Below are 27,209 nucleotides of genomic sequence, written 5' to 3' on the forward strand. Positions count from 1 at the left end.
ACTGCCCCTTAATAAATACATACTACCTAAATTTGTTCTGAAGCATTCTTGGGTAAAGGAGAATCAATTTTGTATAAACATTAAGTTTTGTAAGGGAAGGTGGGGCCTAATAGGGGAAATAGAGCAAATTTTTAAAAATTCTACTTCTCTTGTGGGAATGATTGGAATTTGCCCAAATTTTGTCTGGAGTGTTCTTGGGTGAAGGGGAATCAACTTTGTATAAATGGTGCATCATGATCTCGTAGGGAGGAAATGCAAGTTCTTAAAAATTGTTCTTCTGTATAAGGATAATATCCAAGTTTGGTCTGATGCAATTTGTGTGAATAGTGAATCAGACTTATGTTTAACTACAAGGCCCAATTGTATCAGAAATTGTTTGTCATACCAATGTTTGAAATTCTTTATTTAGTGCTAACGAGCTATATTAATCAGGTGAACGATGCAGGCCCTTAGGCCTCTTGTTTGTCTTGTAACATAAATCATGTACCAAAGATCTCGATGAAAAGCAAGTTTATGCAGCCCACCATCTTATGATAATTTTCAGAATGATAACATCTTTTCTACAAATTGAGTTATGCCAGCAGGTTTGATTTGCAAATAAATATACTTAATACAAATGATCTAGAGGATATTTATTCGAAGTAGTAACTATGGAACAAATAACCCCAAATTGTCTCTTTATAAACAACACAAGCAAAATGCCAACAGGATTGCATACATGGATGGCTCAGCAATTCACAGTTCAAAAAGGAGAAGAATTCTAAAGGTGTACAATACGACCTCCTATTGAGCCCTGTCTCTATCACCAAAGAATGCTTCAAGCTGAATTTGGACAAAATAATATCATTCCATGTTTGCTAAATTTCCCCTATTGGGCTCTGGGCAGACTAACTATTTATACAATACTGACTTGCCTTCTTCCAAGGTTACTTCTTGACAAATTATGTCAAAATACAATTTACAGTACTTCAACAACAGAATGATTTTGAAAGGCCATACCCAATGTTTACATAAAATTGTGTTTTGTTTGCCAGAGGAGCCTCTGATCCAACCTGGACAAAAGTAAAAAAAATTGAAAAATTAACTTAATTTCCACCATTGGAACCAATGGGTATGATATTAGTACCTAAGGTATGCAATCCAGTCTTGAATCTGTTGCGCAAGTGCGACATTCAAATCACCCGGTCTTGTCATGTCAGTACAAATGGACGATTTGGTAACTAACCCAGTAGCATGGAAACATGTATAGAGACAGGCAATTGTACACTGGGCAACGTCATACTGTCGTGCAACAGCAGTTTGGCAATGACCATCCAACAACATAGCAATTGTTCTACTCCTCTGAATTATGCATGGCATCTTGGTCAATGGCAAAATCAAAATGCCAGCATGGAAAATTGATGTGGCTGAACATTGAGTAGCCATTGAAATTATTTGTTGCAAAAAAAATCTGGCTTGACTAATCACACTTCATGATTTGGACTAAAGAAGCTAACAAAGTCAGACAATAACATCATCATTCTTGGCTGATTTTAGGGTAGATTGTCGAGAAGGGAGATCATTCTTGATGTTATACCTTACCAAATATTCCATTATTTCCTCACAGCTAAGGTGTACTGCAGGGGACAACTTTGTGTATTTCTTTTTTTGGTGAGTATACTTTCCTTGCATCTTTCTATACCATTGTCCAACTTCTACATCATATCTGAGTCAAAATTGTGGGATTAGGTTTATTTTGCATGGCACGTCTCCAACAATCAAAATAAAAAAACAAACTATTACATTCAAACAGAATACACTTTATTATGTAAAACAAGTTTACTCTGAACTACCGAACATGTTATTGTTCTGTTAAAGAGCTTCACAATATGAATTATCACTAACGTAACAAGATAGTTATAGATACCTCTGGTCTAGTACAATCAAATCCATGTTTCTTACATAATACAGACAAAATGAAGGTAATCCTACAAGAAAAAGACAGTGGGAGTATGATCCTACATTGTATAGTCAATGCAAGGATTATCCTACACCATATAGACGATGTGAGCATGATCCTACATGATAAAAACGATGTGAGGATGATCCTACATCATACAGACAATGTGAGCATGATCCAACATCATCCTGACAATATGATGATTTTTCTATGAAAATATGAGTAACATCCTACATGCTACAGACAATGTGAGGATGATCCTACATCATATAGACGATGTGAGCATGATCCTACATGATAAAAACGATGTGAGGATGATCCTACATCATACAGACAATGTGAGCATGATCCAACATCATCCTGACAATATGATGATTTTTCTATGAAAATATGAGTAACATCCTACATGCTACAGACAATGTGAGGATGATCCTACATCATATAGACGATGTGAGCATGATCCTACATGATAAAAACAATGTGAGGATGATCCTACATCATACAGACAATGTGAGCATGATCCAACATCATCCTGACAATATGATGATTTTTCTATGAAAATATGAGTAACATCCTACATGCTACAGACAATGTGAGGATGATCCTACATCATATAGACGATGTGAGCATGATCCTACATGATAAAAACGATGTGAGGATGATCCTACATCATACAGACAATGTGAGCATGATCCAACATCATCCTGACAATATGATGATTTTTCTATGAAAATATGAGTAACATCCTACATGCTACAGACAATGTGAGGATGATCCTACATCATATAGACGATGTGAGCATGATCCTACATGATAAAAACGATGTGAGGATGATCCTACATCATACAGACAATGTGAGCATGATCCAACATCATCCTGACAATATGATGATTTTTCTATGAAAATATGAGTAACATCCTACATGCTACAGACAATGTGAGGATGATCCTACATCATATAGATGATGTGAGCATGATCCTACATGATAAAAACAATGTGAGGATGATCCTACATCATACAGACAATGTGAGCATGATCCAACATCATCCTGACAATATGATGATTTTTCTATGAAAATATGAGTAACATCCTACATGCTACAGACAATGTGAGGATGATCCTACATCATATAGACGATGTGAGCATGATCCTACATCATACAGATTAAGATGATTCTCTATGGCACTGACTTTTTGAGGATGATCCTACAGGTACAATGTGAGGTTGATTCTACAGGTACAATGTGAGGACGATCCTACAGTACAATGTGAGGACGATCCTACAGGTACAATGTGAGGACGATCCTACAGGTACAATGTGAGGACGATCCTACAGGTACAATGTGAGGACGATCCTACAGGTACAATGTGAGGACGATCCTACAGGTACAATGTGAGGACGATCCTACAGGTACAATGTGAGGATGATCCTACAGTACAATGTGAGGATGATCCTACAGGTACAATGTGAGGACGATCCTACAGGTACAATGTGAGGACGATCCTACAGTACAATGTGAGGATGATCCTACAGGTACAATGTGAGGATGATCCTACAGTACAATGTGAGGATGATCCTACAGTACAATGTGAGGATGATCCTACAGGTACAATGTGAGGACGATCCTACAGGTACAATGTGAGGATGATCCTACATGTACAATGTGAGGATGATCCTACAGGTACAATGTGAGGATGATCCTACAGTACAATGTGAGGATGATCCTACAGTACAATGTGAGGATGATCCTACAGTACAATGTGAGGATGATCCTACAGGTACAATGTGAGGATGATCCTACAGTACAATGTGAGGATGATCCTACAGGTACAATGTGAGGATGATCCTACATGTACAATGTGAGGATGATCCTACAGTACAATGTGAGGTTGATTCTACAGGTACAATGTGAGGATGATCCTACAGTACAATGTGAGGATGATCCTACAGTACAATGTGAGGATGATCCTACAGTACAATGTGAGGATGATCCTACATGTACAACGTGAGGTTGATTCTACAGGTACAATGTGAGGATGATCCTACAGTACAATGTGAGGATGATCCTACAGTACAATGAGAGAATGATCCTACAGGTACAATGTGAGGATGATCCTACAGTACAATGTGAGGATGATCCTACAGTACAATGTGAGGATGATCCTACAGTACAATGTGAGGATGATCCTACAGGTACAATGTGAGGATGATCCTACAGGTACAATGTGAGGATGATCCTACATGTACAATGTGAGGATGATCCTACAGTACAATGTGAGGATGATCCTACATGTACAATGTGAGGATGATCCTACAGGTACAATGTGAGGATGATCCTACAGGTACAATGTGAAGATGATCCTACAGGTACAATGTGAAGATGATTCTACATGTACAATGTGAGGATGATCCTAAAGGTACAATGTGAGGACGATCCTACATGTACAATGTGATGACGATCCTACAGGTACAATGTGAAGACGATCCTACAGGTACAATGTGAGGACGATCCTACAGGTACAATGTGAGGACGATCCTACAGGTACAATGTGAAGATGATCCTACAGGTACATTGTGAAGATGATCCTACAGGTACATTGTGAAGATGATCCTACGCGTACATTGTGAAGATGATCCTACGGGTACATTGTGAAGATGATCCTACAGATACAATGTGAGGATGATCCTACAGGTACAATGTGAGGATGATCCTACAGTACAATGTGAGGATGATCCTACAGGTACAATGTGAAGATGATCCTACAGGTACAATGTATGAATGATCCTACAGGTACAATGTGAGGATGATCCTACAGTACAATGTGAGGATGATCCTACATGTACAATGTGAGGACGATCCTACATGTACAATGTGATGACGATCCTACAGGTACAATGTGAAGATGATCCTACAGGTACATTGTGAAGATGATCCTACAGGTACATTGTGAAGATGATCCTACGCGTACATTGTGAAGATGATCCTACGGGTACATTGTGAAGATGATCCTACGGGTACATTGTGAAGATGATCCTACAGATACAATGTGAGGATGATCCTACAGTACAATGTGAGGATGATCCTACAGGTACAATGTGAGGATGATCCTACAGTACAATGTGAGGATGATCCTACAGGTACAATGTGAAGATGATCCTACAGGTACAATGTGAGGATGATCCTACAGGTACAATGTGAAGATGATCCTACAGGTAAAATGTGAGGATGATCCTACAGTACAATGTGAGGATGATCCTACAGGTACAATGTGAAGATGATTCTACATGTACAATGTGAGGATGATGATCCTACAGGTAAAATGTGAGGATGATCCTACAGTACAATGTGAGGACGATCCTACAGGTACAATGCGAAGATGATGATCCTACACCATGTAGACAAGGATGATATTTCAGGAGGCTGACAATTTGAGGATGATTCTACATCATTCAGAAAAAGTGATGATGATCCTACACAGTACAAATAATGTGAAGATAATCCTAAATATTACAGATAATATGCAGATGATCCTACATGATACTGACTATGTGAGGATGATCCTACAAGGTACAGTTAATGTTAGGATATTATTTCTACATATTACAGATAATATGAGGATCACAGTACATGGAACAGACAATGTGAGGACAATCCTAAATGATACAGACAATGTGAGGATGATCCTACATGAAACAGACAATGTGAGGATGATACTACATGAAACAGACAATGTGAGGATGATTCTTAAGGACAAAGGTAATGTAAAGTATGACACACATGCAGTCCTCATATGAAATTTAACAACTGAACTAATATCTGCATGAATCAGCATTCTAATAAAAAGTTCTAAAGCATTATGATAAGCTCATCAGTTACACAGGCTTATTTTACAGCGACTCACAATCAATCCTTGCAAAATAGATCAAGGAAAAACCAGTAAAATAATGGAATTCCTTATGATATACAAATTCTCCCTTAAAATGTAGACTAGTGGAGGGGAAGTTGTCATCATTATGCTCAAGTCAACCTAAATATACATCATATGTATAGGTATGCAATATATGTATATAATCTATGTACAATTTATGTCACAAACATGACAGTTATAACAAAACAATAAGAAAACAATAACAATTTGACACCTCTACTGATCACTGAAGTTTTCTTGTCCACTGAGATACTTGTATGGCAGATCTTGTATGAACTCCCCTATACTTTTTTTGTGAACCAATCAAATTATGGTGGGGAAAAAAAGCAATTGTGTGGAGAATCGTTGAAAGAAAAGAATTTAAAGTAACATATTTAAGCACTTATAACAAAAAATATGCTTTGATAGGCAAGATAAAATAATGAATATACACAATAAAAAAAGAACTTTGATCACCAGTATGAACAAGGTTCACAACATTTTGAAGTTTCTAATGCAGGTTACAAAGAGCGTGGATTGAAGCATGCTGTTTTTACAGAAACAGAGAGGCTCATTTATACTAGAAAATGTTAGCACTTTCCTCAAGATATTGCTGTTGCACTAATAATCAATTTTTTACCAACAAAATGCAAGCAAACAAACAAACAACAGTAAACAATTACTTATAGAAAGAAAACATGAAATATTTTAGGCACAATTACAGCACAATTACAGCAGCAATACATGCTCTTGCCAACCTCACTTAAACTGTTTAATCTGGAAACCAAGTATAACAGTATGCAGTCACATTACACATCTATACCGTTTTCCTAGCTTTCAATTCTCCAGCCATTTTTAAATGGTCATACCAAACCTAACAACCATATGCAATGACATTCAAACTTTTGAAAAACATTCTATACAAACAGTTAGATTGATGACTAAATAGTGACAAAAACAAAACTTGAACACAATATACACTGTATAGTATTAAAGTATACAGGCATATTGTGTTGTAAGTATAGTGAAAACTTTGCAATTATAGCATTTATCATGCAATACCCAGGAAGGGCCAAAGCATGATAGCAGAGAGGTGGGTTTATTCAAGACCAATGATATGGCATTTATTGGTATTTCTACTTCAATAAGCGTTGGTGGGCTTATCACCAGGCATGAGCTTATTGCCAGCTTAACACAGCATACCCGTTGGAATCTACATTAAAATCTTTCTGTGTCATATCTTTGCTAAATAAAACCCCCCTGACCATAGCCGTACAATTCTGACATGTGGCTCAAATTAGGCATAGCGAGCTAAATCTCAACACAGAGAAAGCAAATGTAACATAATATGCATAGCCTTGTAAATGAGTGGATACAAGCTGATTGTACTCACATTACTGTTTATTCAGCAGCAATTTTACTATTTTATAAACATGTTTCAGTGATATCACCTCAGTATCCCACAACTCGAATGAAGTGTTTATTTTACAACACAACAAAATTTATGTACAGAAACAAACAATACTGATACAGTCTCCCGAACATTTCATCATCAAGTGTTGAGGCATCACAACATTACAACACAGAAAATTTGTTTGTAACCTACTTTTGAATCATCTAGGTCACTCTCATTCCATCCTGTATTTGTAATAAAACAACACTGATGTAACAGAGACAACAGACCCATTAAATGAAGCTGCATTTCAAAACTAATCAACACTTAAATGGAGATAACTCATAATAAAAGAGTGGTATATATACACCATACTAGTGCATCATTCTCCCAACAAAACATTGGTTTTACAAGAATTTGACCACATTTAGACAGGGTAGTTTATACAGTGAATATTTTAAAACAACACTGTCATTGGGTCATTTTTACAGGCAAATATGAAGGTACTATGATATACATCATTGTATGACAGAATGCTATAATGTAATATAAAATTTATTCTTCATCGAGACAGTTGTAGAATTTCATGTACAGCAGCAGTATCAAAGATGTCATTGTATTATAACAACAAAATGTATGATTTTAACAAATGTTACAAATCTGGAAATTTCATGCCATTTTTCTACTTAATAAATCAGTTTCTCTTGTTTCTCCTTTTTAATGATTTGATGTTCAATATCTTAAGTGACTGATATTTCAGTTATCACATTTAGTTTACAGGATTTTATTCCATAACTTCTTTATTTTGTCAGTTCAAATATTTCCAGATTTACATAATTCATGGAATGATGTAATCATGATGACAACAATTGCAATCATTTTGACCTAATCAGAAAAATCAATGATTCCATACAATGATGGCACAATTTACTACTATTCATAATTCATATTTTCACATTCAAAATTTGAGAATAAAAACACTGTATAACATAGCACTTCAACAGAAAAACTAACATTTGTTTGTAAAGGAGGATAAATAATTCAAATATTCAATGTGTAGTTTATGTCTATCATACAACCAAACCCTTTAAAAGACATACCAGTAACCTATTGATTTGTGTGAAATTAAAATATTCAACATTAAGCCTATAGTATGGAAAAAATAAGATGAGATGGAAAGAATAATCCAGAACAAAGAAATTATCAGTTATTATTTGTTATAACAAAAGAATAAGTACTGCAGAATACATTTGTACCTCAATTACAAGGTGCAGTACTGTTTGATACTCATAATTATCAATGATATTGACCAAAGTACTCATTTTTGCTAATCATGATGATTCAATTTTGCATCATATGCTCCAGCTAGATACTATGTACTGTGTTTAGAATTCAACAAAATTCAGTTCTGCTAAATCTGCTTAAGATGTTGAAAACTAATTACCTCTGATAGCATTGTTTTCCTTACAAACAATATTACACAATATGTATGTCAAGGTGTCCACTGTTTCATACATGTTTACATAACTATGGCACAAGCCATGTTTCTCAGAGACTTCTACACCTCTTTAGACAGACAGGAAAAGTAGCATAAAAATGTTTTCATATAGTGAATCATTGTGTGAAAGGGTGAGAATAATATGTATAGTCATTTTACATATCTGCTCAAAATAATAATTAGAAAATAATTGTGTCTGTTTTATTTCATTAAGTCAAATGAAGCATATATTGAAGCACTATTGGCTAGTGGTCAAGTGGCAGTGATTGCACACTTGCCTTTTACCTAAGGCTAATCTGGTTTCTTGCCATACTAAGACTTCTAGCACTTTTTAATCACGCCCAATAAGAATGATTAACATCGCTGGTTTCACCATTGTTACTTTTTCTTAACAAAACAATCTCTTAACTAACAACCTTTGAGTTGAAATTGATTCTATGTATTAAATTCACATTAATGATTTTTTCATTTATGAAACTTCAAATAAATATCCACATCTTTATACAGCTATGGTCCAAGTTAATAACTGATGGGTCAAATACTGGAAAACGTCTGATAAATACTGTGGCAACAAAGCAATTATTCTGAATTGAGTGCAAAATATATTAGGCTGATAACCATTTGAATGAAAGGACCAAAAGAGCCAAACAAATTTACTAAGTGATTCTTGAGACAACATTCATCCAAGCAAGGTAATGTTTATCCTGATTTGATTAGTATAATGAAATATACATGATAATAACATTTCATCAGAGAATCATCTCAATAAAGAAAAGAGATTTAAAGCTGTTTCCTATTTTGAGATTTCTTAAATATCCATCATATATTTGTATAAATAAACATAACAAAATAGTGACCCATATTCTATATTTGCGTAGTTTGAATATTTTTTTCCTGTATAAACAAAATATATTTGCATTGCCAGTACACAGCTGGTTCTATAGACGACGATTGTGTATATGCTCTGAGGGGTCTGAGTAGTTGGGCTGTGTTTCCCTGTCTGGTATAGGTTCCTGTATCACGGCCTGTAAGGCTACAGGGGTAAGCCACTCCTTTGGTAAGGCCCGCTCCAAGAACGGAATACAGGTACTGATGTATGCAAGTCTGTTAACCCAACTGGGTAGCTCTTTTCCACACAGAATCTGTTACAAATTGAAAATAAACTAATAAATCATTAATGGGAAAGGAAACAACTCAACGAGTAATCTTATGGAGTTGAAATAAATCTATACACAATTCATAAGAAAAGAAAAATAGATTTAATTATTATGCATCAGAGTTGAATCTAAACCACTATGGTATATATTGTGAAGGAGCTATTTGTTTGATTATTTTTCAGGAAAGTCAAAAATACAATTTCCTTAACCTTAACAAGTCCAATTACTTAGAGATGTAATTTGTCCTCAAAATGTATTTATAGAGTTCAGCAGGAAAAGCATACCAGTAAATCTTGGAATGAAATATCTGATTCCCAAAAACCACTGGACCAGTATATTGTTATCTACATTCATGAGTTTTTACCTGTATCAGTGATATACCATATCTGAATGTAAGAGAGTTCTTTATTCCTGAAGATTTTACCTGGGTCAGTGATGATGAAAAATGATTGCAGTTATTATTCAGCAGGTGGTAGCGGTCGCCACGGAAACCCTTGCCAAGTTGCTCAACAATTCTCTTTACATCCTCGGGCATGAAATCTGTTGTTCCTATGTGAATTGATTCTCTGAAAATTTCCATATATTATAAACTGTACAGCAATTTACAAACATGTCACTCTTCTTTTCTTTGAATACAATTAACTTTTATATATTCCCTAAGAATCCTCTGTTATGAAGGGGTTGAAATAAAATTCAGTTTATGGAGTCAACAAAAAACTTCATCAATACTTTTAAGCAGAAGCAACGTATTGGCAGAGAGGCTTACTACGTCAACAATGATTTTTTTCTTTTCATTCATGCATGAATATATTGATTCAACTTACTTAAACTTGAACTGTTCTCCCAAGTCCTCTGCATCCCGGGGAGTGATCTCAAAGATACCCGACATGGGAAGTGGGTGACCTCCATACCCGTATTCTGTAACAATGTGCACACATATATAAATATATATTATGCGTTTGTACAAGTAAACTGCATAGTAAATGTTATACTGTAAACATGTACCAATAACCTTCCTGAATTAAGGCGACCTAGAAATGAGTTGTTAGAAAATAATATCTTTATACAAATATCTCTTTTAAATTTTATTTTCACTATATGAAGGCATAAGATCTGATTTTTTTGATCTCTTAATCTGATCTGTTTTATCAACAAGGTGATAGATCTTTGATATTTTTTTTTCACCTTTTACCAATGAGAATTAATGCAGAATTAATTGATACAATCATGCTTTATGATTGATGACAATCATTTCCATTGCTGTGAGAGAAGACATGATGTACTGATGACCGGGATTTCTCTGTGAATACTTGCCTACTCCAAACACCTCTACTCCAGCATGGAACACTCCAATTCCTAAGTTGGTTGTGTACTCATTGATCCAATACTAAAAATCACATTGTCAATGTATTAATTTATCAAATGTAAAGCTCAACACCAAGCTTAAGAAAAAAATATAATGTACTATAAAACCTTTATAGTGAATCTGAAATAGGTGCCATGCTATTCCTGTGAGCTACACTTTGAGCCCACAACTCTTACAACATAGAAACATGTCTTGAGAAAATTTACTCAATTTGTAATAATCTTATTAAAATCATTTCTGTTACTATATGTAGAATGTTAAAAATTGGTGTCCAATCATTTATCAATTATTAGCTACAGAGAAAAGCAGTTCAAATCAGTAAATATCTAGACTCAAAGACATATCCCCACTAGTCTATGTCTATAGCCAGCCTGACAATTGCACCTTTAACTAATGATGGTAAATTTTACGAATGGAAGCATATTGTGGTTATACAATATAGTTGCATATTTACACTGCCTACTGTACAATAGAGCGGCTTAAAAAATAACACAAGTAACTAGTTTATGTTTGTTTGTTTGTTGTTTTTTTTTTATTTGTGAAAATAACGGAAGATTCGTAACTAAAACTTAATGTAATAATCATGATTAAAGGTGACAAATTGCAAGGAGCTAGAAAGTAATGGTCAGTGCTAGACTGATATGCCATAAACAATGAAGTCTCCAGGAATAGCATAAACAATAGATTGAACTTTTTAATACTTACCATATCATAGACATTTACAATAATTGGTTCCCGTGCCATATCCGTTGTTTTGAATTCTCCTGAGATAATTAAATATAAAATGAGCGTCAATTACGACCTGTTGGCCTGATGTTGTAGAAAAAAGCAAATTTCAATACAGAAAATGACAATACGCCATACAAAATCAAATCGCTAACTCATGATGTACTAGTGCAACTACATCGTATCTTAAGTTACCAGAGGAATGACAGTCCCCTTTTCAACGATGAGTCATTCGCTGTCCTCGCGAATATTATTATGTACTGTAAAATTATCAATTTCAGAGAGATTTCATCGACTCCATTACCAACTAATTGTATCGCTTTAACACATGGTCATGGCAAACCGTTCAAAAATACACAATCTTCATAATAACAGTGGAGTATGACAACAGTCTGCCCTCATCGAAACGGAAGCTGAGAATAGATGCACTTGTGTAGTTCGTCAACGACCGCATAAATGATGACGTAGTCCACATTCTGTCATCTCAGAAATGGCAACAACAAGGTGCTTTGCACGACTGTGCCGATGTTTAAGGGAAGTACGGCGTTACCCCCGAAATATTAGAAGATTTCATTCAGCTGCTGTTTTGAGAACTCCCGTAAGTGTATATAACATCCAACACTTTTTGCTACTTTCCTGATATGTAACATTCGTAATGGTGCCAATTAAGAGTAACTTCCCCTTGTTTTGACTTTCGTAGCATGCAAATAAGAAACAAATCTTGCAATGACTGCAATTTTTTCAATCTTACTTTATGTTTTGATATACAAGTAGGTTACAATGAACCTGCCGTGTCATATTTTCAATTATGGGATGCCCAGGGAAGTGGAAATAACATAAATTCTGTAAATTGGGAATTAATAAAAATGTTACGTTTCTGTCTATAGTTTCTGTCTATAGTATAGTTGATAATGAAAATAATCGAAGTTTCTCTCTTCAAAAGTTATTTTTCCTACATCATATATTACTATGGTATCTAAACAAACTGTGAATATTTCATACTCTTGCCTGTAAAATACATTGTAAATCCAATTTCAATAATTAAAATTCCTGTTGATGCTAATTCACAAATTTTAAGTGTACATTATAGTTGACCAGAAAAGAAGAGATTTAATAGACATATTATAACTGTGACTGTTTTTGAGTAACTTGGCTGAAATGGTCCAAACAGCATAAAATTATTTTATATTAATATTATTATTATAATAATTTTATAAACAAATGCACCGGTACTGAATGTTGGAATGTTATATGTAACCTTTCACATTGTTGAATTAAATGGTGTAGGAGAGGGATTCTATTAGTTATTAAAATTATCATAACTTGTGGCCAATCCTTGCTTGTTGTAGAAGCAATAAACTATGTTTAAGATAAAGCTCAATATGTTTTAGAACTCCCTTTGATATATAAAACAATGAACCAATTATAAAATATGTTTCATTTTAACCCACACTGAATACATGTATTATAGCATTTCCTGAAGTATGTGCATGCTCTTATCATGTAAAATTATGTAAAAATTCTCAAAAACTTGTATAGATAGGCAAGTTTAAGTTGTTGAATAACTATGCCTGGCATTTTACTTGTAAGTCCAACCACCTCAACTGCTTGTGTGAAATTGACCTACAAATTAGTTTTTTTTTTTTTTTTTGTGTGTGTGCATGTTTGTTATATTAATTAAGCTGAAGATAATGAAGGTAAAAACTGATTGTAATAAAGTTAGATTAGTGATAGCATTGTGGTCCAAACTATGTGCTGTTTGGCATGTTTTCTAATACAAATCTCTTAGTCTTGTCAAGGAGGAAAATGGTGAAATTTTTCTTCAGAAGTTTTTCATCGATACTGGTATAAAAGCTTATTCATTTACCTTAAACTTTTAAAAATCTTATTTTGAAATTGTTTTACTCCACAGAAAAATGACATGCCTAACTTTCCTGGATGTCGATCAAAATTTATGCACAAATGTGAGTTCATTATCCCAGAAAATGCTGAAGGTATCCCTGTCTACAGCGTGATGCGAAATGGAGAATTTCTATTTGAATCAGAGGATCCAAAGGTGAGTAACCATTGCATCATTTCCTATTCAAATTTTGCATGAAGATCTTTGAAAACAAATTGAATATTACCAAAATGTTTATCATGCTGTCCCTATGAATAAGGAATATAAAGGTAGTGTCTTATGACTTTACAAAATATTGCTGTAACTTGACCTATGGTGTATTTGGTAATCATCTAAAAGTAATTTTCTGGAAGAGGGAGGGAGCAAAACTTTTTTCAGACCACACTTACTTGTGTGAAAAGAAGGATGATTGTTTACCTTATACTGATCATGCGGTTTTTTTTTTTTAAACATTTAAAAATAAATTTCTCGGCAATTGAAGAATTTTGAATGCAAATTACTTCTTATATCTTTTGAGGTCCCATAAGCCAAAATCTCTTGGTGACCCATTCCATCGTCTTGTCTGTCGTTGTGTCATCCATTAACTTCAAACATTTTCAGATTCTTCTCAAGAACTGCTCAGACAATTAATATTAAACACAATCACTAGCATCAGTACCTAAAGGAACATGAAAATTTTGTGGTCCACTCACCTCAGAGGCTTACAATAAATGGGCTTGAACAGTGATAAAGAATGTTGAAAAAATCTTTTTTGCTTTTGGGAGACATAAATGAAATAATTGCTTGATATGGTTGTAATGTTAAAGAGTAGCTCTAGTGATTACAAAATATTCTAGTCTCTAGCGGTAGGGCAATTAAGGGTGGCGCCAAAATACCAGAACAGCAATAAAGTACCAATGCCTTTGAAAACTGTCAAGGTTTGGTACAAGTATAGGCATTTGTAAACGTTGATGCAAATATTTTGTTCACTAGGTTTTTAGGGCACTGGGTCAAAGGTTATCAACACTTTGAAGTAGCGAATCTGCCAGTTTTCTCCAAAATCATCATTTTTTGGTTACATTTGTATATGTATATGCATTTGGAAGTTGTAGTGTCACTGGGTCAAAGATTAAATATCATCAGCACTTAGAAGGATGTATAACTACCATTTTTCATTAAAAATCATCTCCTTTAGTATAGACCTCTGTATTCTCTGTATTTGAATCATTGTTTTCTATGTTGCACGAAACACCACATCCATAGCCAACACTGTGTCCGAGTGCCTCAACATCATGTAGGCTGGAAATTGATTTTAGAAATATCCAAGGAAGAAGAGGAAAATGGTTTTTTTTCTAAGATATGATCTTGTTGATTAAATTAAAGCAGTTTTTGCCTCCCATTTCCAACTTCTTTCATTAACAAAACATTGACTGCGACTGTAAACTTGATAATCCATGACTATTAATAAATTATTTGGTGAGAAAATGGCTGATGTTAACCTTCAGAATATAGTTACATGCAGAATTTTGGTTTGTTAAGTGACCATAGTCATACTGTGTCTGGAAATGCATTGTAATTACACATTATGTATTATAAACTTTGAAATGTTTGTATGATATTGAGCTTTCAATTGATATTACTTGTATACAATGTTGTTTTAGCTGGATAAAGACACAGTTGTGAAGATGTACAGAGATATGACATTGTTGAACACAATGGATCATATCCTATATGAATCTCAAAGACAAGGAAGAATATCTTTTTATATGACCAATTATGGAGAAGAAGGTACTCACATGGGATCAGCAGCTGCTCTCGACCCTAAAGATTTGGTGTTTGGACAGTATAGAGAAGCTGGTAGGTTAAACACATTTTTCTTGGATAACTTAAAAAACATATTTTAGGTAGGGTCATTCAAAACACTTTCAACATGATGTATCATTCAATTCACAGGGACTTAACACCAATCCCAACTGACAATCCATTTGATACATATAAAATTATGGACTGTGGGTTTAGAATTTTTGCCAAGTCCTCGTGATTCTATCAGTCTTCCTCTTTTTTTTTGTCGTGGTTTTGCAATAAGGGACCACTATGAAACATCTGTAAGGTCCTACTTCATAATTGCACATGACAAATCAGAAATGCAAAATTTCCACCAGACTGCTTTACTGAATATTTCTTTAAACGTATCAAAAGGATCATGATGAAATATGGCATGAATAATTCCTAGTTGTGTCTACTTCATCATGAAAGCCATCATTGATTCAAAAAAGCCACTAACAGGCAGACTACATTGGATTTTATAAGAGTGCTGCATGCAAGGCTTAAGTGTTATACGTCATCATTTTCACTAAGATTGGTGTCAATGATATTCCTTTTATCCTTTGATGTGTTTGCTCTAGTAATGTATGGATAGAGAAAGAGGTTTGGTGCTTTACAGTGATGGAACACCTTTTTCAGTTCATCACCTCATTTGATCTAAAAATACATGACTAATGATAACAAGTAAACATGCATTTGGATTATATCGTGTCTAACAATTGCTGTGTTTGCCATGTATGTTGCTGGCCTTATTACGATTAAAATTGGGAAATGTACCATTAAAAGCAAAAAAAATATATCAATTCAGTGGCCTAATTACCCCTTAATGTGTGAACTTTTTTAATCCTGAAGATTTATAGAACATTGAGATGACATTCTACCAAGCCTCAAACACTATCAAGTAGGACTCTACATTGTATGTCACTAGTACTATCATGTAACTCATTGGCTGCATTCATCATCACAAAAGATAATGGGTCAGGGTTTAGCCAGTAATTTCTGCAATGCATATATTAATGAATTAAAGGACACTGGCCACTAGAATTAATTTTATATAAAAAAATATGCATTGAAAACAAATGAAAAATTAAAATACTATGATGTCGGTAGCTATGATTAAATGTGCAACTCCATGAAAATTCTGCTCATGTGGGAGTCAAGTCTTACCATCTGTGTTATATATAGATACTGATGTAGAAATTGACAACATTTTAATTGCTTATGCAATATTGAAATCTTAAGCTTTTTACATTTCTGGTCAAATTTGATTTTTTTTCAGTTATTCAGTATCAGCGCATTAATTTTGGAGGACAGGATTTAAGTTACATCTGATTACACTGGATTAGGTTCAGTTGTCTTTAAATTGGTACATTTGTGCGCTGTGTGTAAAAATTGCATTTAAAGCTGAGGAAATTCCCATGTTTTAGTGCATATTGCTACAGGTAGCAACTTTGACAACCTGCAAAAAAAATAAAAAAGGACACATCCAAATTTTTTTTCCTGATAATTTGCACTTGGATATATTGATTGGAATTACCTATCCAAATTCATTGAAATGGAAAATTAAGTTATGCATTTTGTTGTTGATCACATTAAGGTCAGGCAGTTACAAACCATATCTCACTATCATAGGACATGTCTATCACTCCTTCAAGATCATGTTGTATGTTTATTTCCTAGTACAGATTGATTTTTTCTAATTGTATGCTTGTCTTTATTGATGTTACATCTGTATATGGTATCATCTTCAAACTTACTAGTGGTTTTCATTTCCATTTATTATCCCCCGCCCAACAAAGTTGGCGGGGGATGTTCAAATGAGTTCCATCCATTCGTCCTTCCTGGACATCAGGACGTCCGAATGCTGCTGTCCACATTATATCTTTTGAAAGACAGGTAGCATTTTGATGAAACTTGGTTGGTACACTTGTTACCTTAATTCCTTGATCAAATTTAGTCAGTAGCAAATTCCGCATACATTTAATGAGGCTGCTGTGACTTGATTGGTTAATTTCTTTAATCATTCTCGGATGCTGCTTTCTGCATGGTATCATTTGAAGGACAGGTAGGATATTGATGAAACTTGTTTGATACACTTGTTACCTTAATCCTTTGCCCAAGTTTGATTAATAGCACATTCTGCACATATTTAATGAGGCTGCTGTGACCTGATTGACTGACCTCTTTTCCAGTTTTCCATGTTGCTCACTTTAAAATGTATATATTTTACTAATGAACATTGGCAGGAGATCTTGATGACTATGTCCTCGTTGAAGTCTGCTATATAGGCACTATTGTTAACAGGTGTGCTGATGTGGAGGGGGTTTACATTGGACCAGTTTATGGATCAGTGCTACGGCAACATGTTTGATAAAGGCAAAGGTCGCCAGATGCCAGTGCATTATGGGTCTAGTGACCTCCACTTTGTTACAATTTCATCTCCATTGGCAACTCAGATGCCACAAGGTGAGATCATGGGTTAAATTAATTGATATTTTACATATGATTTGTCTCTAAATTGGACAAATCATTCGTGATGTGGCATGTCTTTCAATTACCAGTATGCTTATTCACTTATTTTGTTGAAATTAAGCTGTTTGATTTACCTGCTGGTTGTACATATTATGAAGCATATTAAATTAGAGTTAAAAAAGAATTAAAATAAAAACAATAAAACAAAAATAATTAAGTTGATAATTACGTGTAAACTTGATGATGTAATTCATTACTGATGATTGGTCCTATCCTTTTACAGCTGCCGGCGCTGCCTATGCTTTTAAGCGTGCCAAGAACGGATTGTGTGTGATCTGTTACTTCGGAGAAGGAGCTGCGTCGGAGGGGGATGCCCATGCTGCACTGAACTTTGCTGCAACATTAGATTGTCCTGTCATCTTTTTCTGGTATTTTTGTTCTCTTACCAAAAATACTATTTTCTACCTAATAATTAATTATATTATACATAATAAGCCCTTCCAGGTCTACCGTAGTTTAGTAAAAATACTAATAAATGTTATTTCATTCTCATAGTTCACACAATTAATGTGTCAAAGTTTAAGTCTTGGTCCCCTGGGCAGGATGAATATGTCGTGCATTACAGTGAAATATTTTGTCCTTTAGATGAAAGTCACTGACTTGATTTTAGCTTCTCAAATCTGATCATCTGTTGAATTTAGTACCCAGTAAAATGCTGAAGAGAAAAATCAAACTGAAAAGAAAAACCTGATTTATCATGACATACTTATAGAGAAAAATTTTAACCTGGCCCAAATGGCTTATGGCATGACGTGGCATCCATCATTCATCTATATGTCAACTTTTCCTACAAATAGCTACTAGTCATGAACCACTGAATGGATTTTGCCCAAATTTCATCAGAGGCATCTTAGGGGGAAAGGGAATTCATTTGTCTAAAAGGTAGGTATGAGCCCCTTGGGACCAGATGGATGGGTTCCAATAGGGGAAATACAGAAAATTCTTTAAAATCCTTCTCTTCCTGCAGGAATGATTGGATTTTGCCCAAAATTGATCTAATTTGTTATTGGGTGAAGGGGAATCAATTTTGTATTAATGGTGTGCCTAAGCCTCCTTGAGAAGGAGGAACAGGGCCCAAGAGGGGAAAAAGAGGAAATTCTCTATAATCCATCTTCTTCTCTAAGACTGCCTGAATGTTGTCCCAATTTGGTATGCTCATGCCTGGAGGGAGGATAAGAATCAATTTGTTTAAATCAAAGGGTTTCTGCCCCTTGGGATTGATGGATCAATAGAGCAAATTCTTTAAAATCTTTTTTCTGTAGAAATATCACAGTGTTCTTCTAATTTGGTCTGTAGCATACATAGGTGAAGGGGAGTCAGTTTTGTATCAACTAGGAGTCTGACATCAGAGATGTGTGGCCCAATAGGGGAACTTTAAGTTCTTGAAAATCCTTCACAAGTATATTGTCCACATGTGACTTCTATTTGAAAACAAAGCCCCATTTGGGAGTCACTTCAAAAATTATTTGTCATATTTTAAATTCTTTGTTAAATGACAGAATAACTGAATTAGCCAGGTGAGCAATGCAGGCCCATTGACCTCTTGTTTATAAATTTTCGTTCTTTGCCCCTTGGGTGCAGGAGGGAATAGAGGAAATAGACCAAATTCTTTGAAATTCTACTATTCCTGGAGGAATGATTGGATTTTATTCAAATTTGGGCAAAGGGAATCATGGTTTAAAGACACCTTTAGTTATCATGAACAGGAATTTAATGGCTGTATGCTATTGAGAACCTGAGGCCTGGTGTTGTGCCTTTCATTTATAAGGCACCATTTGACCTTTCAGCATCATGACTCTAGGCCACACATTCCAAAAGTTTGTAGGGACTCTCTTGCAACTCAGAACATGATTCCATACTCCATATAGCCGGAATTTATCCCCATTTGAAGACTTATGGGATAATTTAGAGAGAAGAGTTTGAAATGGAGCAAACATCCCAAATAACCTTAGCCAATCGGCCAATGTACTTGCTGAGGAATGGAATAACATTCTTTTATGGACAGTCAAGTCAATGTCCTTATGAACTCCATGCCATGCAGAATTAGAAATTCTATGGCTGTTCAGGAAGAACACACACTTTATTAGGGATTGATCTGACAACTGCCATTATAATGTATGTAAGTGTACCTTAATTCATAATGAAGTCCTTATTCGACATAGAAAATGGAATATGCCATACACATCTGGTGTATGCTTACATTACAACCTGTCCCATCAATGCTGCAGTAATTCCACATGGTAGAAGGTAACATTCAGCAGGTTGGTTTCACAGCTGTACTAGCAGAGTTCATGTGTATTTGGTTTAGTTTTATGGATTTAGAGTTGGAGTCTGAGTCATTCAGGTTACATGGAAATGGACTTAGTTCTGGTTTGTCTTCTATATTCAGTAATGTCTTGGATCATGTTGAATCTTGCATTTTAAATGTATTTCACATTTAGGCATATTGCTCATAAATATTTTGCTTAAATTAACTAATTCCATCAAACTAATCCAAGTGAGTGATACAGGCCATATGGGCCTTTTATTGGTTTCAGCAGGCATAAGAGATTTTTTTTGTTTACTAATATTTCTAGAATTTGTAGGAAAGATACCATTTCAGTGTCATGGAAACAAATAGATATGGAAATACAGACTATGTCACCCAGACATTGTAAGGTTACAGAGTTTTTTTTTTTCTTTTTTATTCAGTCGTAACAATGGGTATGCCATCTCTACCCCTGTAGAGGATCAATATCGAGGTGACGGAATAGGTAAGTATTTAGTTTATTTAAATTTTTTTGAAAGAGATAATTTGTAAAAGAAGTTTATTGTTTAAGCCTTGCATACTTCATCTGGAATTGTCTTCACTACCATGGCATTCCCTATCCAACGCTGTTGATATACCCCTGATATTAGTTGGTTCTGAGTCATAGTAAGCCCTAAATTTTCTTACACAAAATATCATTTCTCACTTATTTTACATCAGTATAAAAGAAGTCTTTAGAGTAGAAAATGCAAAAGATAATGATTTCCTATTATTGTCACCCATCAGCAAGTCGGGGAGTCGGGTATGGTATGGTGACAATCAGAGTGGACGGGAATGATGTGTTTGCAGTGTACAACGCCACCAAGGCTGCAAGGGAGATCTGTGTTAAAGAGAATAAGCCTGTCCTCATAGAGGCCATGACATACAGGTAGGAGACCAAATATCAAATGTCCTTGCAGTTCTATATATAGAATATAGGGGTATAAGGTACAAGTAAATCATAGTGAAATTCGGATTTAAAGTGACTAAGTCATGATGTAAAATATTTAAAAAAAAAAAAAAAAAGGCTAGAAACGTTCAGAATCAGTTATGCAGCATAAGAATTATCTGTAGACCTATTGTAAAGTATAGATTATATTATACAATGTCATGGACTTGGTTATATATCATCATATCTGTACTTTCACTTTGCTTTACAATTACATAGGGTTGGCCACCACAGTACCTCAGACGACAGCTCTATGTACCGTCAGCTTAATGAAGTCCAGTCATGGGATGTACAAAGCCCAATCCTCCGCCTCCGCCAGTACTTAGATAAACAGGGCTGGTGGGATGATGACAAGGAAAATCAATGGAAAGAGCAGTCCAAAAAAGATGTAAGCTTCTCAGTAATAGTAATTTAGTTTCAATTTACATTTAATGCTATCTTCTTAATTGTTGTTACATATATAAAGCTTATTGTACTTGTTTGTGCTGTAAAATTTTCCATAACAATAAATATGCATTTTTAGGTCATCTGACCCGAAGGGTCCGATGACCTATAGTCATCATGCTTCGTCCGTCGTCGTCCGCCGTGCGCCGTGCGCCGTGCGTCGTGCGCCGTCCGCCGTGCGCCGTCCGTAAACTTTTCATTCAAACGACTTCTTCTCAAATACTAGAAGGTCTAGGGGGCTAATACTTGGCACAGAGGATACTGGCATGGAGCTCTACCAAGTTTGTTCAAATGAATGACCTTGACCCACTTTAAAGGTCACAGGGGTCAAATATGTTAAAATCTTTAAACAACTTCTTCTCATTAACCAAAAGGCTCAGAGTGTAGATATTGGGCCTGTGACATGCTGGGATGAAGGACTACCAAGTTTGTTCAAATGAATGACCTTGACCCACTTTAAAGGTCACAGGGGTCAAATATGTTAAAATCTTTAAACAACTTCTTCTCAATAACCAAAAGGCTCAGATTGCTGATATTGTGCCTGTGGCATGCTGGGATGAAGGGCTATCAAGTTTGTTTAAATGAATGACCTTGAACAACTTTCAAGGTCACAGGGGTCAAATATGTCAAAATATTTAAATAACTTCTTCTCAAATACTAGAATGCCTAGGGGGCTAATACTTGGCCCATAGCATGCTGGCATGGAGCCCTACAAAGTTTGTTCAAATGAATGACCTTGGCCCACTTTCAAGGTCACAGGGGTCAAATATGTTAAAATATACAAAGGACTTCATCTCAATAAGCAAAAGTCTATGAGTGCCGATATTGGGTCTGTAGCATGCTGGGAGGAAAGGCTACCAAGCTTATTTAAATGAATGACCTTGAACAACTTTCAAGGTCGCAGGGGTCAAATATGTCAAAATCTTTAAATAACTTCTTCTCAAATACTAGAAGGCCTAGGGGGTTAATACTTGGCCCATAGCATGCTGGCATGGAGCCCTACAAAGTTTGTTCAAATGAATGACCTTGGCCCACTTTAAAGGTCACAGGGGTCAAATATGTTAAAATCTTTAAACAACTTCTTCTCAATAACCAAAAGGCTCAGATTGCTGATATTGTGCCTGTGGCATGCTGGGATGAAGGGCTATCAAGTTTGTTTAAATGAATGACCTTGAACAACTTTCAAGGTCACAGGGGTCAAATATGTCAAAATCTTTAAATAACTTCTTCTCAAATACTAGAAGGCCTAGGGGGCTAATACTTGGCCCATAGCATGCTGGCATGGAGCCCTACAAAGTTTGTTCAAATGAATGACCTTGGCCCACTTTCAAGGTCACAGGGGTCAAATATGTTAAAATATACAAAGGACTTCATCTCAATAAGCAAAAGTCTATGAGTGCCGATATTGGGTCTGTAGCATGCTGGGAGGAAAGGCTACCAAGTTTATTCAAATGAATGACCTCAACCCACTTTCAAGGTCACAGGGGTCAAATATGTTAAAATATACAAACGACTTCTTCTCAACAAGCAAAAGTCCATGAGTGCTGATATTGGGCCTGTAAGATGCTTGGAGGAGAGGCTTCCAAGTTTGTTCAAATGAATGACCTCAACCACTTTCTAGGTTTGGCTTGCTTTTTGTCAGATGACCGTTAAGGCCCATGGGCCTCTTGTCTTACATGTAGCCCATTCGTGATGTTATTTAATTTGTTTTCATCAATATACAATATAGATGCAGTTTTTGTTGTTTGAAAATTCTGACATTTACACATTTTCCATTTTTAACAGATAATGGAAGCATTTGCCAAAGCAGAAAAAAGGAAACGGCCAAATCCGGAGTTTTTGTTCACAGATGTTTATGATGATGTGCCTCCTCACTTGCAGAAACAAATGAAGGACATGAAACAACATGTGGCAAAATACCCACAACATTATCCTATAGATGCTCATGATGGCATGAGTTCATGATCATGGGAAGGTGTGATAGTGTTTGGTGACTCACCTGTGTTTACACATTCCATTTGGTGTATTGTAGAGTTTGGTTGCTGGCCTTCCCAGCCAGTATAGGATGGCTTTGGCTTGGAATGCTTGAGATTGAAGTATTTTTTTTAAATATTACATATAGACAGGAATGTGTATATACTCATTGAAAACAAATACTGAATGTAATTTAGCTGTGAGAGGATAGAAATATGTAAACAGAGCTGTGCTGATACAAACTCGGTTGGTTCAGGAACTCTCATTTTCCACTCTAAAAGTTAGGAACAATAATATCTCAGTTTTATAACCGCTGTGTGACTGAGACTAACCATATCATTTTACCTATTTATGGAAATTTTTAAAAAGGTAGTTTTACTTGTCAATGAAGTTATCATGATATTTAATAATTATTATTTACAAAAAAAAAATGGTGAAAACTTGTGTTAATAATTCCTGAATTTTGTTAACTCCCCAAACACATGTATAATCAACACACTTCAAAGCTGTGTATGTTTACACTTGTATACATATCGATAATATTGATCTGGTTAATTTATGAGAGTATGTCTAATTTGTATGTAGTCTTTTGTGATTTTTTTTTTTACATTTTTCTAACCTGTATGTCAAGAACAACACTTACAAAATTTTTTCCCACATTTATGATGCTGGGTTTACATTGTTAGAGTTTTGATAACAACATGTACATCTCAGCTTTAATTTTTTGGGTAATGAGGCATATTTAGTCTGTGACTTAATGGTTGTTTCCTTGGCTTTACCTAGTTTGCCATACACTTTTATCTTAATCAGCATAGTATAATCAAATGTTTAGAATTTGTCTATCTATTTTGATCAGATCTTGTAAGCCATTCATTGTCTTATCATTAATTTGTTGAAGTTGATTTGAGGACAGGAAATACATATTCCTCTACTACGACATGAGAAAATGTTACATACTTGGCTTTGTAGTGAGAAATATTACACAGCTCCAAGTTGAATTTCTTGTGTCATCAGATTGAATTGATTAAACTCTTCCAATAAAATGATTTGCCACTTAGCTGGGTTTTAATTCCGAATAGCTGGATGAGTTTAATGATTTAATATTACGAGGGCATTTGTAAATATTGGACTGTAATTTGATGAATAAATCAGCTCATAAACAGAATTCAGCCAGCTTAGACCAGTTATCTCCACATGTCATTTATGTTACGAAGTCACAATTTTTCCTTGATCCAACAATTCAAGTTTTCTTTCTGTCTCTGCAAACTATTTATCAGGTTTCTATTTGAATATGATGTGATATGACAAGGACTGAATAGAACACCAATTACTGTAACAAAAAAGTATTATGTATCACTTCATTAAATGTGATTATTGAAGGATGTTTGATAGTATGTCACACTTCTATATATTACAAACTGAGTGTCAAGTCACTGCAAGTTACAGTATTAGTGGGTTTTTTAGGTGTGAACTTGCTCTTTACAATACATCTGTATATTACTAAAAAGGCAATGTAGTGCCCATCCAAGACCATTTTTTTACTTGATAATTAAGGTAAATGATAGAGATATTTAGAAAAGAAAAACATTTTTTCTCCAGAAATCTTGTATATAAAGGCTTATATTTATATGCAGGGATTACAGAATATAAGTACCTATACCAGATACTATTAAAATTGATTTATATGTAATATACAAGGTTTTGAAGACATGAGATTTACATATGTGTACTTATCATTTTCACTATGATCTGTTCTGTTCCTGAGTGAATAAATAGTTAATTTAGAAATTATTGTATGTATTGGTACTCATTATAAAGAAAAAGACGAGAAAAAAAAACAAGAGGCTCATGGGCCTTGACTGTCATCTGACTATAAAGACCTAAACATACAAGAGGCCAAATAGGCCTTAAAGATTGCTTAACTACTCTACAGCTTAAAAAGAAGACATTGTTGGTTAATATCATTATTTCAGCAAACTCCTATTCTTGATACACACAAATGTTATTACTCCAGACCTATTGCTTGTTGAAAAAGATATTTTAAGACCTCAACTCATTTGACCCAAGAGACCTTGAATATAGGTCTCGGCATGCTACAGGCCCAATATCAGCATTCTTGTATTTTGGTTATTGAGAGGTCGTTCAAAGAGTTTGACATATTTGACACTTGTGACTTTGAAAGTAAGTCAAGATCAATGATATGAACTTGGTAGCACTTCATACTAGGATACTATTTACTCAATATCAGCAGGTTGTACATTTTGTTTATTGAGCAGAAGTCATATTTGACATGAGACCTTGAAAGTAGGTCAAGGTCATTCATTTCATTTGTCTTCCCTTTCTTTTGCCCTTGTCATTTTATTTGGTTGACTACCACAATACCCTGGACAAGTTTGTATGTTAGGATCTCCAGGTCAAGGACACTTTACTTTTAATGGAAATTTGCCTTCTTTCTCTCCACAAAATTGTGTTAGACCACTTTCTTTTTCTAACTGTTATCTCCGTACTTTCAAAAGCACCCTTGGCTGTAAATGTGTTTTGATATCCAGTATATTTCAAACTGCTTAAAAATGAAATGTCAAGTTCATAGTTTAAAGTGTCCAGATTCCTAACATATCCTGCTTTCAAACTCCTATCTTTGCATTCAAATCATGAAATTTTAATATTTGAATAAGCCATATAGTATCTGGTGGTTATTTTCAATGTCCACACAATATACAAAATTAAATTCAACACTAAAACAAGAGATCCGATAGGAATCTTCGAGCCCACCATTGTTTGATCTTTGTATGCTCTTTGAAAATTGGATCTTTTACCTTTTTTTCTCTTTTCTTTTGAGCACATTTGAAATTTGAGAGATATCCGTTCAGAATTTCTAGGCAAAATCCAAGATGGATGCCTATCGGCCATGTTGTTTTTCTGATCAGTCCAAAACTCAAATAGGCAAAACTAGGGACCAAAAGGAACCTAGATATGAAATTTGAGAAAGAAGAGTAGTTCTCAAGAAATAGTGATAACAAACTTTCGAAGTCAAAATCCAAGATGGCCGCTTGGTGGCCATTTCATTTTTTCTGACCTGTACCAAAATCAAACAGGCACAACTAGGAATCAAGGAAAGCATACACATGAAATTTGAGAAAGTTCAATGCTGTAGATCTAAAGAAATAGCAAAAACAAACTTTCAAAGTAAAAATCGAAGATGTCAATCTGTCAGCCATTTTGTTTTTCTGATCAGTCCCAAAATCTGATGGGCACAACTAGGGATCAAGGAAAACTTAAATATGAATTTTTAAAGAAAGATCCATCCAGTACTTCTCAGGAAATAGCAATTAC

The 27,209-nt window shown here is 34.9% G+C and overlaps 2 protein-coding genes across 2 annotated transcripts; one reads left to right on the top strand and one right to left on the bottom strand.

Moving 5' to 3' along the window:
- Positions 1–9,537: 9,537 nt before the first annotated feature.
- LOC132562805 (deubiquitinase DESI2-like) lies at positions 9,538–12,364 on the bottom strand. The gene is made up of 6 exons (XM_060227577.1): positions 12,292–12,364; positions 11,967–12,025; positions 11,210–11,282; positions 10,720–10,813; positions 10,320–10,461; positions 9,538–9,880 (listed from the first exon to the last, which is right to left on the bottom strand). Exons 2-6 carry the CDS (start codon positions 12,003–12,005, stop codon positions 9,677–9,679), a joined length of 552 nt encoding a protein of 183 aa, XP_060083560.1. The 5' UTR covers positions 12,006–12,025; positions 12,292–12,364; the 3' UTR covers positions 9,538–9,676.
- Positions 12,365–12,476: 112 nt separating this feature from the next.
- Positions 12,477–25,667, top strand: LOC132562793 (2-oxoisovalerate dehydrogenase subunit alpha, mitochondrial-like). Its single transcript, XM_060227563.1, has 9 exons — positions 12,477–12,585; positions 13,900–14,043; positions 15,528–15,723; positions 17,995–18,156; positions 18,446–18,590; positions 20,914–20,975; positions 21,257–21,398; positions 21,678–21,846; positions 23,688–25,667. Exons 1-9 carry the CDS (start codon positions 12,478–12,480, stop codon positions 23,865–23,867), a joined length of 1,308 nt encoding a protein of 435 aa, XP_060083546.1. The 5' UTR covers position 12,477; the 3' UTR covers positions 23,868–25,667.
- The last annotated feature ends 1,542 nt before the right edge of the window (positions 25,668–27,209 follow it).

Source organism: Ylistrum balloti, unplaced genomic scaffold (assembly GCF_031769215.1).
Source record: "Ylistrum balloti isolate Yb309-2 unplaced genomic scaffold, AGI_CSIRO_Ybal_v1 Utg371514, whole genome shotgun sequence".
NCBI lineage: Eukaryota > Metazoa > Mollusca > Bivalvia > Pectinida > Pectinidae > Ylistrum > Ylistrum balloti.

Bases quoted from the DNA above. Each gene is read 5' to 3' on its own strand.
- LOC132562805 (XM_060227577.1), bottom strand. From the start codon at position 12,005: ATGGCACGGGAACCAATTATTGTAAATGTCTATGATATG. The intron at 10,462-10,719 runs GTAAGTTGAATC...GGAAATTTTCAG, and splicing joins GGAGAACAGTTCAAGTTTAA to AGAATCAATTCACATAGGAA. The intron at 9,881-10,319 runs GTAAAATCTTCA...AATTTGTAACAG, and splicing joins TTTCATCATCACTGACCCAG to ATTCTGTGTGGAAAAGAGCT.
- LOC132562793 (XM_060227563.1), top strand. From the start codon at position 12,478: ATGGCAACAACAAGGTGCTTTGCACGACTGTGCCGATGTTTAAGGGAA. The intron at 15,724-17,994 runs GTAGGTTAAACA...TATTGTTAACAG, and splicing joins TGGACAGTATAGAGAAGCTG to GTGTGCTGATGTGGAGGGGG. The intron at 20,976-21,256 runs GTAAGTATTTAG...GTCACCCATCAG, and splicing joins ATATCGAGGTGACGGAATAG to CAAGTCGGGGAGTCGGGTAT.